The sequence below is a fragment of the Glossina fuscipes genome, unplaced genomic scaffold (assembly GCF_014805625.2).
Source record: "Glossina fuscipes isolate IAEA_lab_2018 unplaced genomic scaffold, Yale_Gfus_2 3, whole genome shotgun sequence".
NCBI classification, from domain to species: domain Eukaryota; kingdom Metazoa; phylum Arthropoda; class Insecta; order Diptera; family Glossinidae; genus Glossina; species Glossina fuscipes.
Window position 1 is genome coordinate 1,533,627 of NW_023998417.1, and position 18,115 is coordinate 1,551,741.

The 18,115-nt window shown below is 31.7% G+C and overlaps 1 protein-coding gene across 2 annotated transcripts in view; it reads left to right on the forward strand.

Annotated features, from left to right (window-relative positions):
• Positions 1-7,284, forward strand: part of LOC119635094 (serine-rich adhesin for platelets) — a 189,051-nt gene extending 181,767 nt beyond the window's left edge. For both annotated transcript variants that reach the window (XM_038029662.1, XM_038029663.1), the window contains 3 exons: positions 2,465-2,623; positions 4,409-4,677; positions 5,121-7,284. In XM_038029662.1, the coding sequence (XP_037885590.1) occupies positions 2,465-2,623; positions 4,409-4,677; positions 5,121-5,867 (1,175 nt within the window). In that variant the 3' untranslated portion in view covers positions 5,868-7,284. The remainder of the gene's footprint in view (positions 1-2,464; positions 2,624-4,408; positions 4,678-5,120) is intronic.
• The last annotated feature ends 10,831 nt before the right edge of the window (positions 7,285-18,115 follow it).

Consider the following 18,115-nt stretch of genomic DNA (forward strand, 5'->3'; position numbering starts at 1 on the left):
TGTTACAACAACAAATCCGTTAAATCATCAAAAATCACAAGAAAAGAAACCTATGTGACGCCTCTGTGATATTGCGCAAAACATTGTCGTTAATCTTAAGCGCGATTGCTTTCCAATATTCGAACGTGTGATGTGTTAAAGCAATACACATACCTATACAAATTTCCATTTGTCTTATTCGTAGAATATCGAAACGTGTCCCAACGGATATCAAAATGCTTTCGTTTAACTGTACAAAACTAAGTGGTCATAGGATAACAATAATAATAATAATTTTCACTTAGTCATCAACATTATCATCATGTTCACAGTCACATATACCGCCCTATTGTAAGCAGCAAAGCAAGAAAGAAAGTCGTAACTAGCAAATGTTCATTTACATGAATTTATAGATAGTAACATATTTACGACCATCGACCGAACTAACTAACTGACTGACTGCGTTCGCATTTTATTGATTTTTTACACTAGATAAGAAATAGTTTTATATAGTAAATGTTCATAAAATTCATGTGCCAATGAAATTGATAATATTTCTGTGTGCTACTAACTGCCAATTCGTGTATGCATATAATTTGAACGCACCGTAAATATGGCATTTTATCTGTAACTTATTAAATACATTTTACGATAATCGATTAACTGAATGATGGCAGAAAAATTTCTTAAGAAAACGAATTTTTTTTTTTAATTTCAAGGTCTTACTATCTACTTACTAACTACTATTAGACTTAGTAAATGAACAAAATGGCTTCGGAATATTTCAAGAGCAATATAAAGAAGAATTTCTTTCAAGGCATTGTCCATTATTAGCTGCTATGTCTTGCATCTTTCAGGCAGAATATAAATTTCACGCGGGAAAGCATTTCAAGGCCTGTAACATAAAATGGAGAAATATTTATTTGTCCTGACAGTAGTCCAAAGTGTAAAGCTGTCGACTATAGAAGGTTTAGGGCAACCATGCGAAGAAGAGGAATGGAGGCTTATGAGGTGCCACAGCTAAACTAGCTAGTTCATGAGATGTGGGAAGGGTTCCATCTACAGCTTGCTCACGGACACTCCGCACAGTTATACCAAAGAATTTGTACGTACTTGCCCCTTACCGAATACCAGACGGGCGTAACCCTAACTTTTCCGTGGAATTCTTTTGTTAAAGAAGAAATGATTTAAATAGGTTGCTATGGTATAAATATAGCATCATTTCAAATGTCCGCATCCCTTGGGAATGCATAACAAACCTGACGCATTTCCAAGGACGAAAGCTTCATTATATCTCATATAGTTTTACCATTTCTCTGGTAAAACTCTTATGCTATAAACTACAAAATTTTTGGAATTTCTGAGAGAAGAATTGAGCTGAAAAGTGAATTTCATAGATGTCCTCTGACGTGGCGTAGAACTGCGCTAATAGCGATGAGCGATTTCCTAAATAAGTAACTAAATCTAAGCATAGAAATGTAGATTTTCGAAGAAGAACTGAGGACTATGCTCTCACAGCCCCGATCTTATAATCAAGTAGACAATCTAAAGCTAAAGTGCTTTCGCATAAAGAAATTCATTGCAGAGTGCACTTAAAGTCATTAATTAGGGTCAAAGTAAACGCTTCCTTTTTTTTTTAATAATACTAACTAAACATAAGTAAAATATCACAATTTGTAAGCGATTGCGTGTGTAACGCATATGCTTATTGCATAACATGTATGCATGTCTCCACCATTCGAATTGCGTATCCATTATATAATATGGAATTTTATATTATAAAAGAGCTTATAATTTTATACAATCGCTTAATATAATATAAAATTTTTCATGTTTATGTGAATATGCATGCAGGTGTTGTAAGCACGTACGCCCGGAATAATATGAATATGAATATTTATTTATTTTTTTTTTTTTTTTGTTTTCTTTAAAACAACAGAAACTATTATTTGATTAATTACCATAGAAATGTATAATTATGATAAATGAATCTAATATATTATTACCGCCGCTCGCTGCGAGTGCGATGCGCTCTATATAATTACATACATATATATATATATATATACATATATATATATATGTATATATGTTGTATATATATTTATTAAGATATAAGCTCGCTTTTTACATACCATATATATATATATATACATATATATACATATATATATATATATATATATATATCATTTTATGAATGTACAATGGGTACCTGTAGAAAACAATAGTGAGCTTACATAAAAGATACAATTTATCATCGTTGCAATGGGTTGATGTATATACTTTCGCTTAGAGGAAAGCTTTTTGAAAGCGAAAGACCATGAAAAAATATGAGATTTTAAGAAGATCTCTGATATATGCATGGTTTTGTGAAACAAAGAATATAATTAATTTATATATTTTTGCGATTTAATGCAATTATTATTCTGTCTGCTCATATTTTCTATGACACTAACATGGCATTTTCTTTTTCATTAAACAGATGGTCGTATGGGTCTCTCAATATTACCGATAGCTGCTTTGTTGACCGGCACACTTTTCACCGTTGGCATTGCTATACTATTTGTTGTTGTTGTTGCCATTAGGAAACGCCGCTGCCAAGGCGGCCGTAACATATGCGATGATAAGGATAAACATTTGGGTAAATAAACAATAACAATAACAATTCGATAAAGGAAAAGCACACTTGATAGTAGAGTAAATTAAATTAAATTAAATACCTGACATATAAATCGATAAAGGTCAACTTATGTAATCATATGTTTATAACAAGTCCTCAAATAATTTGATATGATATATAGTTATCATATATATATATATAGATATCTGAAAGCTTTGTAATTTCATATGGACTTTCCAAGCCCCCTAAAATTTTTATGGAGATCCCTCTCTTCCCGTTAACACTACCGTTCATTCTATTCCGCGTGATCTATTTGAAAAATCCTTTTTCTTAACTTTATTTGAAAAAGCATCTAAAACTTTCTCATGTCCCGGATTGATTGATTTGCGAACAAAGTGCATGCGAGTATCGTCGAAGCATGTTCGAAGTGCCGAAATGAATCAACATTATGTGTCGTGAACATTTTTTAAATATTTTAGTACCCGTTAAAGAACATACAATACTGAATGATCAAAAGGCATTACGAATCTTCGATCCAAGCTGCGATGATTAAATGCATTTAACTAACATTTGCGTGAAACTTGACATCAATACCTTGAGTAGTCAAAGAGGTATTTTAATCTATAAAAATGCGTCGATAGATTAATCGCATTAATCTTTTCAACTGAATTCAAACTTCACGCTCTCAGGAAGCTTTTTATGTTTCGAACATTAGTAGAAGTGAGATGCAAATGCGGCAGAATCTGTATCGGAATGATGTAAAAACCTCAAATAACATTCCATGTTAACAGTAGTGTAGTTGGGTGGAAGAATTTTTTAATGTACCGCTATAAAGGAGTCGAAGAAAAGTTAATCTTGCTATTTGTTAATTAGTCTTACAGCTCTCGGTATGATACGATTTTATGTTATGTTACATTCACAGATATGTTACATTCAAGGCATTAATCTATCGAACTTCCGAATCCTCTCGATTGACTTTTAAATGGTAACTCCTCTGTCTAAATATACCTGCAATAAATAGCAACTGAGAAAATCACAGTTGGCCGTCATTGAAGAGATAAAGATTTTCCTCTTGCTATTCGAAAGGTCCTAAGACACTCTGCTCGACTTGACATTCCATTAGTGGAAATAAAAATCTTTAGCAAATAATAATAAAAAAGCAAAAAAAAAAGTTTAAATTGCATACTTGTACAATTGCATTTGCCTATTTCGAGTATACTCGTTATTCAGTTTATCTTCACCAAAGTAGGAAAACGCACGCGTACCGAGAAGACTAACAGAAATTAAGTAAACGAAACAATAGGATAAAGCACGTTCGCCAGGTACATGTCTTAAACCGCACCACGTAAATGATTATAAAAGATTAACACAAAAAATGACCTCAAGCAGGTTTTTTTTTTTTAATTCCCTTTTTTACACAACAATTAGGTTCTTATGAACGCAAATTTTTCGCCACAGAAAATTTTAAATAAAACTCACAACATCGACTAACGATCAATCTGGCCCCCCCCCCCCCCCGCCCGCCATCTTCGAGGATCCTCTTTGTGAAAATTCGCAAAACCCTTTACCCAATGTTTTTTTTTTTTGGGTACTCTAAGCCGTCAAATATTTATTTTTGATTAAAAGTAAATGAAGAAAAACCGATGGACTCTCCAATCACCCACACGTGCGAGTATAAGTATTGAATTTTTGCATAGACTTTCTCGTCAGTTTTTTTCTTTTTTTTTTTTTTGCTTGCAGTATATTTTTATTATTATTTTTATTTTTGATTATTTTTTTTGCTATTTGTTTTATTCATTTTGATAGGCATGGATGTTACCGTTACTGCACCACTGGAGACTGGCCCCGGCCATCAACGCTTGGTGGTTGCGTACACATTAAAACAAGGCATCGAAAAGCAACCGGATATATTGAATGCTCAAAAAAGTACAACGGGTAGCGTCACTTCATCACCTTTGGGAAATCGACCGAGTGGCATTTTTATAGATGCCAACGCGAGCAATGGCGGTGTTGGCTCAAAAGCAAACTATGCTAGTAACGGCGGTGTAAGTGCCAGTAATTCAACTACAAACTACGTAAGTATCAAAACAAAAACAAGGAAGAAAAAGCAATGAGTTTTAAAAAAATATTTATGCACTGTTGTTACAACAACAACAACAAACGTACAAAATCAACATATTGTGCTCTGTAATGAAAAAAAAAAATAAAAAAAAATAAAAATTTTAAACGAGAAAGGTGATGAAAAGCAAAGTTAAGCGTTTTTTGTTTCTTTATACATTTACAAAGAGACGATTTCAAGCAGGAAGATAGCGTTTTATAAAGATATTCCACAGCGAAATTACTCTTTTCAAATTTTAACAACGAAGAGCACAAAATATGTAGTATACTCCTTTACTTTTTCATGAAATGTAGGAATGAAAATTATCAAAAAAATAAATAAATAAATAAATAAATAAAATTTCCTTTAATAATACAATCTATAAAAAAAAAAAAACAAAACAAAACAAAACACTTTCAGGATTCTCCAACCATCAATTACAACGAATCTGGCTCAACTGATCCACTACAACCACAACTTAATAGCCCGCCATCTCAATCCAGTACACTTAAATTGGGCACAGATACCCGGAAAACATATCAAACACCACCACTGCTCTACGATGCACTCAATCGTCACGACATATCGCGGTATGATCCACTCGGATTAAATATCAACTACGATGGAAGTAATAGTACGCTAAGCTCAGGGGGTAGCGTTGGCAATACTTCACTTACTAATAATGCATCGTCGTCTCTGTTGCAAAGCAATTTAGCCAATGGCCATTACACTAATCATCATCATCATCATACACTGCCGCATCCTTCGGCGGTAATACAGCATCAACCACCAGTTACAACGCACACATTAGGCTCAGAACAACTTTCAATATCTGATTACTTAACTGCTAGTAGTTTAATAGATTACAATCTTAGTAAATCGTCAGCGGGGATATCGATATCGAATGTTGGTGGCGGTACAAATGTTCTTAATGCTGCAACAGCAACAGCAGCAACAAATGCAGGGGTCGGTCATATGACACTGCCAAAAAGTTTAGCTTTAGGCTCCATATTAGGAGCCAATAGCGTTCCACATGCTACTACCTCCTCTTCCAATAGTACTCTAACACCATCAAAATCAAATTGTTTGACGGTTACACAGAAGACCAACGCCAGTCGTAATCATATTATAACCGATACTCTACCAGGTCCTGAGAGTTGTGTTTAATTTAATCTTTTTCTTTCTTTGAAAAAAAAAAGAAAAAAAAAAAAAAAAAACTTAACAAGAAATTCTGCATTTACTTGTACAGCAACAAATTGTACATAAATAATTATGTACAAATATATAAAACGATTGACATAAACTCTATAAACTGTATATGTAATGAAATCTTTACCATTTTTTAGCGAAACTTAAGAAAAGACTGGTGCAAGCTATAAATACAAAAAACAAATGCAAACACAAACACAAACACATATGCATAAACACACGCTACAGACACACGCATACAAACATATCGGACGAAACATAAATGTATTGAAATAAATTTTAAGAAAATACACAATAAATAAATTGCTATGTAATCTATCTATAAAGATGTAGCGATACGTGTATGAATGTATGTACGTATGTAGTTGTAATTAAGAATGATAAGAATAAATGAAAAAATCATATGACACTCTTACAAACCTACACTTAACTATATGTTTGCGGATATGAACGGTCCATGCATGCATTCTCGCTCAAACACATGCTCACACATAGATACACAAACATATCCACTTATATACATTTACATAAATTATACCTATCGATAGCTTCTGTCTATTTGTAAAAATAAAATCAATTATTGTTAAAGCTTGTAAACGGATCATACTTTAAATATGAATACGAGTATGTGTGTGCGTGTGCAAGTGCGTGTGCTTGTGGACATGTTCTGTCTCCTTAGGTGTGTTATGAAAAATTGAAAAATAATTTTGTTTACATTCACAATACATATTGATTGTGTATGTGCGTATAGAGATATTTATATATATCTCTATATATAAATAACTTCAAATTGTTTGTATTCCTATGCACAACACTTCAGTGAATACTTATAGTTTGTAATTAAAAATTTTCAGAAAATAAATTTCAACCTACTTATGTATAGCTAAACTGATATTATATACATACAAATCAATTTATATAAAACTTTTTACATTCATTTGATTGTGTTTACAAGTGCATACATGAAAGCATATATGATGTATAAACGTACGTAAACAGTGAAAGCTTACAGCAATGACTAGTATCGCAAGAATATATGATCGTTTAGAACAGTTTAAAATGACTTCAGCTACGCAATCCAAAAAAGCAACGGCGGCAGAATTTAATATAAAATGATTTTTTATTGCTTCGATTAATTAACTATATCATATGTTCAAAAAGAAAAAAAAAAACATTATAGACGATTATGGCCGACCCTTAAATATTATTAAACTACTTCGCCTAAAGCGATACTGGCTTCTCCCACCTACAAAAGCGGACATGATCCGAATTTACTTTCTTGTCAGAAGTCTTATCTACATTTATTTGCCTTCATGAAGTAGAAGTAAAAATTAAACCACGTGGCTTGCTTCAGATAAGACCCTAAGAAGAAAAAAATTAAAATAGACTTACGTAGTCCAAATTTTGTATATTTCATTTTCATATCAAATTAATGCAATCGATCGATTCAAAGTCAGATCTTTTCATTGAAAACAGGGATCGGGACATTGAAAACAGTGGCCTGCCTATTCGATCCAAATTTTGCGCATCAATCCAGTAGAGCCAAGATATAATTGGCAAGTTTTTTTTAATCGAGATATGTTGAAAACTGAAAATTTTTTTCGTATACCAAGGCGGGTGATAGTATAGAAATGGACCGATCCAATTCGTTTGCAACAGAATCCACCCTTGATATAAGATATATTAATGTATCTCTTTTAGGTTGAAAACCATGTGGGCAGATATCAGTCGGACAGAGGGACAGCATTGAAAAAGATTCTGAAACACACACTACATCACACAACATTACACACAACAAATTGCCCATGAGTTAATAATAAATTTGGCAAAAAATGGTACATATATCCATATAGAACCTCTCTTCGAATAAAAGATTGAATAATCAAAGTTCCCCTTGCTTTAATTTTCTAATGTGAACTTCTGAGAAAAGATGAAATTTTCGAATAATTACAAAATCTACGCGAGTGACGATTATTTAAGCTTTTTAAAAATTTTATTTTCAATCTCGCCATACTCGCGTACACAACAACGTATGCGTAGTTGAACATTGCGAAATTTTGGATAAGCGTAACTTTTCCAGCTTTTCGCGAATACTAACGTTCGCAGATACAGTAAAACCTCGAATTTTGTTTGCACGTATGATGGTCACAGGCTGAAGGAGACAGAGGTGGTACGAGAAATGCAGCGTTAGCATATAGTCGACATAAGCGATATGCAGGGTGAGGTATAAAAAGTACGAAACACGTAAACGTTATTCTATAAGCATCTTCTATGGTGGATATTACTCCTCCAGTTGGCGGAAATTGTGCCAAGAGGGCGTGAAACAACCCAGATAATCTCCTTTATTCTCAATGAATTCTAGATATTAAATTAATTGTTAATTATGTGAACATTTAATTGACCGTTTTGTAGCACCTTTTCACGGATTCATTGAATCAACTTTCGATCGACTTATATTATAAATTATTGACTTTAAAACTTTAAAATCTTCTATGTTCGACATTATGTTTACTAATTGTAACCAAACCAAAAAGCAAAAAAAATAAACCAAAAAAAATATAAATGCGATGTATATAGAAAAACTTTCGAGTAGCTCGAGTTTCAATTTCTTGCAATGCAGTAAAGCTCGGGAAATTAATTTATTACGCAAACAACAAATTTTCATCTCATATAATTCCTACTTCTCACGTCTTATGTATATAAAATTGAGGTAGCTAAGCCTGTATGCACATACAACCAATTAATTTAGTTTTCTTTCTTCATTAAAAAAAGAAATTCAATCTTCTTGGCAAAAGAAGAAAACAAAAAAAGAAAGAAAAAAAATGCTCAAAGCCGAGCTCTCGTAAGTACCTACTCGTAGTGGCTTTCACTGCACTTGATTTCAATTTTTTTTCTTCTTATTACGACTTGAAAGCATCACTTTTGAAAATGAAAACTACATTAATTTGATCAAGGTATGCTCTTACATTTATGCACACAAACACACACACATACACAGTAACATACATACAAACATACATACATACGTAAATGCATTCATTCATTTATTCATTTCATATCTATCTGTACATATGTGAAAATAGTCTTAACAATGTGTTTAGATGAATAATAAATTTCAAACCATATCCCGTCTTTTGTTAATAGAAAAAGCAAAACAAAAAAAAAAAAAAAAAAAAATTAAAAAATAAAATAAATAAATAAAACATATCTCGAAATTGTGAAATTCAAATGTATACACAAATTATAAATATATCGGTATTATATAGTAAGAGAAATAATAATAAAAGAGATAACTAACTACATGTATATATATACATACGTGGATATATATATATATATATATATACATATAATAATAATGTGTATATATGTATATATATATGTATTACATTACTTACAAAATTCTTTAAGTTGTCTTATATCTGTGTATGTATACGTATCTCACATACACATTTGTAGTTTTTTTCTATATTGATGTTCTTGCAAAACAAAAAACTTTATAAGCGTATTAAAGCTTAGCTAGTTTTTGCATTTCTCTTTTTCGTTTTTCATTTTTGTTTTTGTATTTGTGTTTTCTTTTCACTTTAATGACGTGATAATTTGCTAATTTGCATTTACAATGATTATTACATTTCATTCTTTTCATTTTATAAATGTAAACAAAATGAATTCATTTACATTTTTACGTATATATATATATATATATATATATATATATATATATATATTGCAATAAGATAGCTTAACTTTAATGCTCTCTCTCGTAAATGTCTTAGATATGTGTTTATGTCCCTTTCACTCTTGCAGAATTATTTTTAAAGATCACGAGCAATAGAGAACATAAGAGACCATTAGTTTGAATCATTAGTTTATAAATTGTTGTTGCTTTAGTTTGCCATGCTGGCTACGCCATATTTTTTCATCAAAAAGTGCGCCATATTTGTGCATCAAAAAATATGGCGATCGAAACAACTAACTAACTAAAACTTGTGTTCTACTCTCTTACTTACTCGCATCCTTTAATTGGTACCAGATAAAAATCGAATGGATTCCAAAATAATGGCGATATCTGAGTGATGTCGTTTGTATTATTATTACACGGTTGTCGTAGTCACACTATAAACTCTCTCTCTCTCTCTCTCTCTCTCTTTTAAGATATTCTACTCGATAGGAATTTGATGTAATGCTTGTTGCTCTTTGTAAATAATTTTCTCACCTCTGAGCAGAGTATAAGAAATGAATTGCAAAAGTAAAGAATCTGTTCAGGCATTTATCTGTATACTCTATAATTAGTACAAAAAAGATGTGGAATTATTTTCGATATTTCTTACGAACTTTTCGATAGGGGATATGAGATTTTTTAGAGCGAGCGTGATAACAGTCGTCTAATTTGCGACATTTGTTTCATTTCCCAAGAGCGCTCATATTTGACCCTGAAAGCAGATCACTTTGGTACAGATTTTCTTTGAATTAAACTCTTGCTACAAATGTAGCCCACATAGCCAGCAGGGGGGACTAAATTTCAATTGTTAATTATTTAATGAAATATTTCCCAATCTTGATAATTGCCTCAATTGTTTTAAACTTTAAATGTCTAGCACGCTGTGTGATTCATTATTAAGAAATAGCGAGAGTTAGATTTAAATTCAAAGTCGCAGTTTCTTCATAAATAACGTGAAGACATTAAATGTATCGTTTACATCCCCACTAGCATTTTTCAAAGAAACTAAGTTAACAGTTGACGGGCGACTGCGGAAATTATGCCGGATTGGAAAGTTTTATCTTGTTTTCATTGTAGGAAAAATTAAATTTAGGATAATCTCTTCACTATTTGCTGGCAAGAGTAAGAGCGCGAATAAAGTCCTATACTAAGTATTGTAAAAGTTATAATAAAAGTGCAAAAAATTCCCAAATTTTTGCTAATGAAAGAGTTTTGCAAGCAATTCCCTATGATTGCTTAGTAATTTTCTTATAAAATTCATTCAAGAGGGATACAAGAGCAATTGTCCTTCACCTGAGAAATATTTGTGACACGAAAATCTGATTTATAAAAAGAAAAGCATTATCAGCCAAGTGATTATTTAAGGTTTAGGAAGAACCTAAATCTAGATAGCAGTATTTTTACTCGATACATACGATTTGAAACTAATAATAATAAACTTTTAACACTCAGTGCTGAACTTAATAAACTTTACTTTGTATATTCATCCTCTCCTCCAATAGCTCATTTTTATTAAAAACTATGCCGGCTGTTGGTCTAATCGTGAACGTGGCGCTTACTGCAGATTGTGTTTGAACTTCTTATGAAACACTATGGTGCTAGACTAAGGCCCCCTGATTCCTCACCCCCTCCCCCAATTGCGCATCTTTATTAAACGCTATGCCGGCCGATGTCTAATCGTTATTATGACGCCTACTGCAGATTGTGCATGAACTTCTTATGAAATGCTAAGGTGTTAGACGAACGCTCCTTGATTCCTACGAATTGGATAGAGTTTTAATAGAATAGAAAATTGGACCTGTTTATTTTCTCCACACACTCAACTACGCTCGATATTCTTGTCTATATTTTACTTTCAGCAGATCTGTATGTCGTTTATATGATGAAAGTTATCGAAAAATGATTGCTAGCAAAGTTACTTTCAGTCTAATCTTTTCTTTCTTCTTCTTATTATCATTATTTTTATTTCATACTTTAATGCGATGAAAATTGATTTCAATGACAGATGAGAAAATTAAAATACTCCCTATGATAAACTTGCTAATTACTTGAACTGGTGGCAGTTGTCGACGTAACTTAAATTCCGCTTGTAACCATAAAGTTATTGTAAAGTCTGAATAAAATATGCAACGATAGATTTAATAATTGCGTGAAATGGTAGTGGTTAATGCAACTTAAAGTCCGCATGTTGTCCGCATGTAAAAGTATTACGGATCCTGAATCTTTGCCGGTTAAAAATCATTAAAACTTTCTCATGATGCAACAGATAATTGCTTGATTCCTTTTTTATTATTATTATTTTTTTATTTTTTTTATTTATTATTTAATGATTTTTTCCTTTTTACACACACACACACACATCCTTACAAATTTTCATCAAGCTGAACTACTCTGCATTTTTATGTACATATACGTACATCGAACAATACTATAGCACAATCATTTATATATATATATATATATAGCCTTTGTCAGTCTGAATAATTCATAAAGTGCAAAAAGTGAGCAGCAATAAAAAATGAAAGTAAAACTTTTCATGCTTAACACTGTACAAGAGTGCATGCATTGATTCTTTAATAATGACGATGACAGAACATCCATATATTTAAATACATATGTGTGCGGTTTATAGAGATGCAATCCGATAAGAAGAAAAGATCAAATGAACAAGAAGATAATAACAATCAAAGTAAAGTTATGACCATTTCAGTCCGTTGGTTATACGATGCTAATTGAGATTTTTTTAAAGGCTTTCATGGAAAGTGTTTATTTTATTTCTTTATCTTTATCTGTCGCATCCTTCCTACAGTCGAGTCTACGTTAAGCCGAACTTATTCTATACTACTCAAGCCGAGTGGGCAATAAAGATTCGATTTTCTAAGCTCCCAAGCAATTATACTTTGCAGCACTTACGGTAAAAGTGGCTTAAAAGCACAAGTAAATTGATGCAAATTTATCCAGAAGAATGACCTGAGATAAACTGATTGATAAGCATTTCTTGAGTTGATTTAAATTTCTCTGTTCGTCCCACGTATTTTGTGTTCAAACTGAACATTCTTTCTTAATATGAGCAATCATTTAGTTGATGTCTCCTGCAACTGTGACACGGTGATGGTCAAAATGAAGTTTGTAAAGTGATCGAGATAGGGATGACAGCACTATTGAACACTATTGAAAATGGATTGAATCAGACTATTCTGACAACCCTAGCCCTATTGTAATAGTTTTCAACAGAAATCTGTAAAAATTAATATTTTTGTGGAAAATGTAGAAAATGTAAAAAGGACGAATACATATCTCCCTTATGAAGCCTCGTACAAAAATCTTCATAAAACAACACGAGGACAATTCTTCCAGAATTGAGTTTCGACACTTCTACTACGGTATATTTGGATAGGGCTGACTTGTGTTTTGGATTGCTTCCCAATTTTTTCGACTTTCTATTGTAATGAGCTTTATGCTATACGATAAAAATTGATCCATAAGAGCGATTAGGCATAGAAAAGTGACTATAACAAGTTTGGATTACTTATATCTATTTTTAGCACTCCGCTCCATAAAATATCTCTTATAAAAAGTTACGAAGATGGGTAAAGAATTTTGTTAAGGAAAGTGGTCTAGGACATTACCCGAGTAAAACCTTTCAACTTATTTTCATTGCTATTGTCATCTACTGCGCCGTTTTGCATTCGTAAAACATTTATGTAATGCTGTTTTTTTTTTTTTTTTGTTAAAGTCTGGTGATAAGGAGTACATTGTTTTAGAGGTACGACTTGTTTCGTCCAATACCTGATTTGTTTATGCATTGCTGCCGTTGATTAGCATTTGCTTAAGTTTAGCTCCACTAAAAGTTAATGGAAATCCGATGAGAGAGGAAGAATTCCCTCTCCGACAACTGAAATATGACTTGTGGCCTGTCGCTCGTTTGCATTAATGAAACTGTTTTGTTCTGTAAATTAATTTCTTCTCACTAACAGCAAATTTATATTCATTAGTTAGAAAAGAGGTTGGCTTAGTAAAAAAAAAAATAAAATATTTATATGTATTCGTCGGCAAAAAGGGTTCGGGAAGTAAGCTGCTAAAACAAAAGGATCTGGTGTACGGAAGGGTACTACATTCTCAGTTTGGTGTGATAGAAAATGGTATATTCTTTAAACAGAATCCATCGTATCCATTGTAGTAAGAGCCATTGTAGTAGATCCCGAACCACAATTGAATCTTTTGTACGAGGCGATAACATTTTTTTTTCGAATGGCGGAAATTTTATAGACATTTCGGGGGCAAACTGTACATATTGGCCAAGTTATCGTCAAAAATAAATAAAAATTTTCTTTACTAATTTTTTTAATGCAGGAAAGCAAAACATATCTGAGTTGGATAGACGTGGCAGAGGTAAAATCGAAATCATTTGTTTAATGATAATTAATTATTTAGTAATTAATTTATTAATATTTGTCTTCATTCGAAAGCTATTGAAAAGAGAGAATTGCACTGAAATACTTTTATGCATTTATTTATGCGCATACGTTCATGGACATAGGATCTTATAAAGTTTTTTAAATCTTTCACTCTACGTCTATATAAATTTTAATTTAATAAATTAAAAAAAAAAAAAAGCAAAAAACTTTCCGTAAAAAAATTATTAATAAAACTTTTACGTTTAATTTGTAAGAACTTAGCAAAATTGTTGTAATTAATTCTGTAAAATAACTTGTTTCTTAAAAAAATAAATATAAAAGATAAAAAACAATAAAATGAAAAAATATACTAAACACTGGCATAGAGAAAATGAAAAAAAAAAATTACTTAAAATAATTTGTGATAAAAGTTTAAGTTAATAAAATGAAAAGAGAAAAGTGTATTAAAAGGTATATACAAACAAACAAAAAAAAAAAAAAAAAAAAAATAAGGAAAAGAAATTAAAAAGGATGAAAAAATTTAGGAAAAAAAAAAAAAGTAAATAAACTGAAAAATGCAATGAGATAATAAATTAAGTATACAAATAGAATATAATTTATATGTTGTTTTAATCAAAGGATATTACGGAACGGAAATCTCGACTAGAGAGATTGAGAAGTTTTCTTGATGAGCCTGAGCAAAGATCAGTTTTAGGTGACTTTTCAATTTTGGCTTTAACTCAATTCGAACCTTGACCTTTGAAATTCAACCAACAACACTTTTTTTTTCAACCTCTACACCTCTCAACAATTCTAAGCGTAGCTATTGACTCTGTTTGAATTCTGTAACTTAAGGCAATCCGGAGTAATAGCCATTAAAGGAATATGCAAAGCTTATTTATGAAGGTTAAGGGAGTTATAAAATTACTACAATTTTAATTAAGTTGATTAGACATTAGATTAGAAATTAAAAAAAGAAAGAATTTCGTTTTTTTCTTTGTAAGTAAGAAGAAAATTGTCAAACCTCCCGGCAATTATTTATGTAACGACTTTTCAAAACAAGGTGTTATATGAGAAGCAGTCGAAAAATTGGTCCAACTCGTCGATGTATCAAACTTCATCAAAATATCTCATATACTGCGACCTGTAGGAAAAGAAGACCGACAGAGGGAAAGACAAGGCTGTAAGGATTGCTTTCGGTACAATGCTTATATCAAGTCATTCTAGAAGTTGCATACATCCGCACAAACTTAATATGCTTCTGCGCTATAAGTAGTGTAAGATATAAAGAAAAAGGTATATAAGAGAATTCTAACAACCATAGTGCTCTGGTAAAGCCCAGCGCCATCTAAATTAAATCAAGAATTGTAGCACTTCGATTGGTTTTCTACATAAGGTTTCGATCAAAAATTGGTAAATGGCTTTTCATCAAACAGAACATGGAAATATGTTAACAGCGCTCAGCGTTTAAGTAAATACAGAATGTCTCACACAAGTTTATTGTTCTTGTGCGCTGTTAAAAGTTTAATTTAACAGAAAACGCTATAATGCAGAAAAGTTAACAGAGAGAATAAAAATTTTAATTAATCATATCCCATAAGCCCTGAATTTTAAAAGAAAAGCTTTTTCATTAGAATATTAACAGAACTAAAAAGCTTGCAGCTGTTGATGTACATTCATGTGCTATAATCAAAAGCTAAAAGTCGTCCGTTACTTTATAGAATATACAGTAGACCTCTCTACAACACGTTTATCTCGTTCCTTGTTATATAAATCTTTGTTGTACGAGTTACTTGGATTATGCAAAAATCTAAGCAATTAACAGTTCAAAGTAACAGTAGCCACGGTAATGACCAATCAAGCTTAAGACAGACAGCACATGGCAACAATATTTACAGCTGTTGAATTATATTATATGCTTTTGCAAGAGAAATCGTGAGAAACAGCGAGAAAAACACAGCGAGTGACGGAGGGAGAGACAGAGAATGAGAGATAGAAGAAAGAAGAGCGAGAGAGAAATAGAGATGGAGACATGGTTAAATGGTGGATGAGAAAGAGAGAAAGAGAAAGGAGCAAGAGAGAGAAAGAGAGAGAAAGAGAGAGATAGAATAAGAGATAAAGCTTTACCAACACGTACTTTCTGTCTCATTCTTTTACTATGTTAAGTGAACACAATCACAGCTTTTCCGCCATGTTATATGAAACCATTTTATATGCACGCGTGTTTTATGTGACTTTTTATCTAACGTTAAGAAGATAACAAAAAGATAATCTCACTACCAATAATTACGCAACAAAATCTCTATTAATTAAATGGCTTCGAATGCAAACATTAAAAGTATATTTAGAGAGGAGAGCAATTCAGTTCATTTATTCGAAACTTATATCAATTTTGACGCGTTTTCAATTATCCCGAGAATAAATACACAAATATTGCAAAATAAATTGTAGTAATCACCCTTTGTTTTTGCATTACATATATGCTATGTACATTGTATAATAGTTATTTTCCTCACCATGGAAAAGCTTTCCTTAACAGAAAATGTAAAAGATTACTATACCATATATTTTCAATCCTAACATGTGCCTTTACCTAAAGATGACGCTTCGTGGATTCTCGATTTTCATTCTATTATTAAAAAGAAAGCAAATGCGAGAAATTTATTGGACTTAAGATTGTGCGTGCTTCTGCTGTCTTTGTGGACTCATGACTCATTCTCACATCTTGTCTAACATTGAATGTTAAAAGAAGTTTGCATTAATTTTGTCCTGGCTTTTGTAACAAATATACCGTGACATGTCATGAAATGTTAATGGTCCTGGTTTAGGTTGTTCCGGCATGATTATATGCATGTCAGCAATAGTTAATAGAGTCCACCCTCGATTATGTATTATATTAGTTTTTAGATTTGTTTTCGACTATACTTTCAAATCATTAACTAAACACAAAAGTAAACCGATGTGTTGATATGCCTTACAAATCAACGGATAAACTTATGATAAATTGGATTAATATCTCAGGATAACTTACAGAGGAGCTTCGAAACAAGGATAAATATTTTTGATTTTTGTATCTTTTTAATCAACCATTGCTGTCACTGTCTTCTTTATTATGAGAAAAATGATGGGGCGATAAAATTTGCATCAATTATCTCTTTAGTCGGCAAACAAGTTCATAAGTCTTCAGTTCAACTCCAAGTTGTTGTGAATTATGTTTTCAATCATAAGCAGATATAAGATCCTTTCATCTGCAGGTAAACTTAACTGCACCTACATCATAAAACTTAACTCTTTCTTGGAATGAGGAAAAGTAAGTGCTGTCCGTAGACGAACTCAAAAATACCAAAAAAAAAAAAAAATTGATTATGGATAGCCACGAAATGAATATTTGTCCCTTCTTTGCGGAGAAAGGCAAAAGAGAAAAGGTTACGTAAGCACATTGTGATATGTAAACCAAAGATGAAATATATATTTTGTCCTAATCTATATAGTTTTGTTGAAGCAATTTTTTTGTGTTTTTGAAATTTTATCTTTAAAATTTTCATAGCAAAGAAATGGAGAGAAAAGAAGAGGAAAAAAGGAAATGTAAACAACTTTTTTTTTTTTTCTTGATGATGAAGATTCACACAAATATAAATGCTGTTCATAGGTTTATTGTTGGTTTAGGCGTGTGTGTTTAATTTTTGACTTATAAACTGAGCAACTTTCATAGTCGCATCAAATGTTTGCGCAAATCTTATCTTCTTTTGCTTAAACTTAACGCCACTTAAACTTTTACAAACATCCTTCAACGCATTTAAGGACAGACGACGATTGCTTATTTCTTAAACCAACGATAATACAATATATATGTATGTAATGTATATGCACCATATAAAGACTCTTTATATTTCATATAGATATCTCTACACGAACGAGAATGAACATAAATGTACGTTTTGTGAAGTGTTGTCCCTTTTAAATATCCTTCTGTTTACGGTCGAGTTTTACCATCTTACAGGATATTGTTTGATGAATTGATTGTTATGGGAATACTATTAATTGCTTTAATCTGGATGATTGTCTTTTCTCTCTCTCTCTCTCTCTCT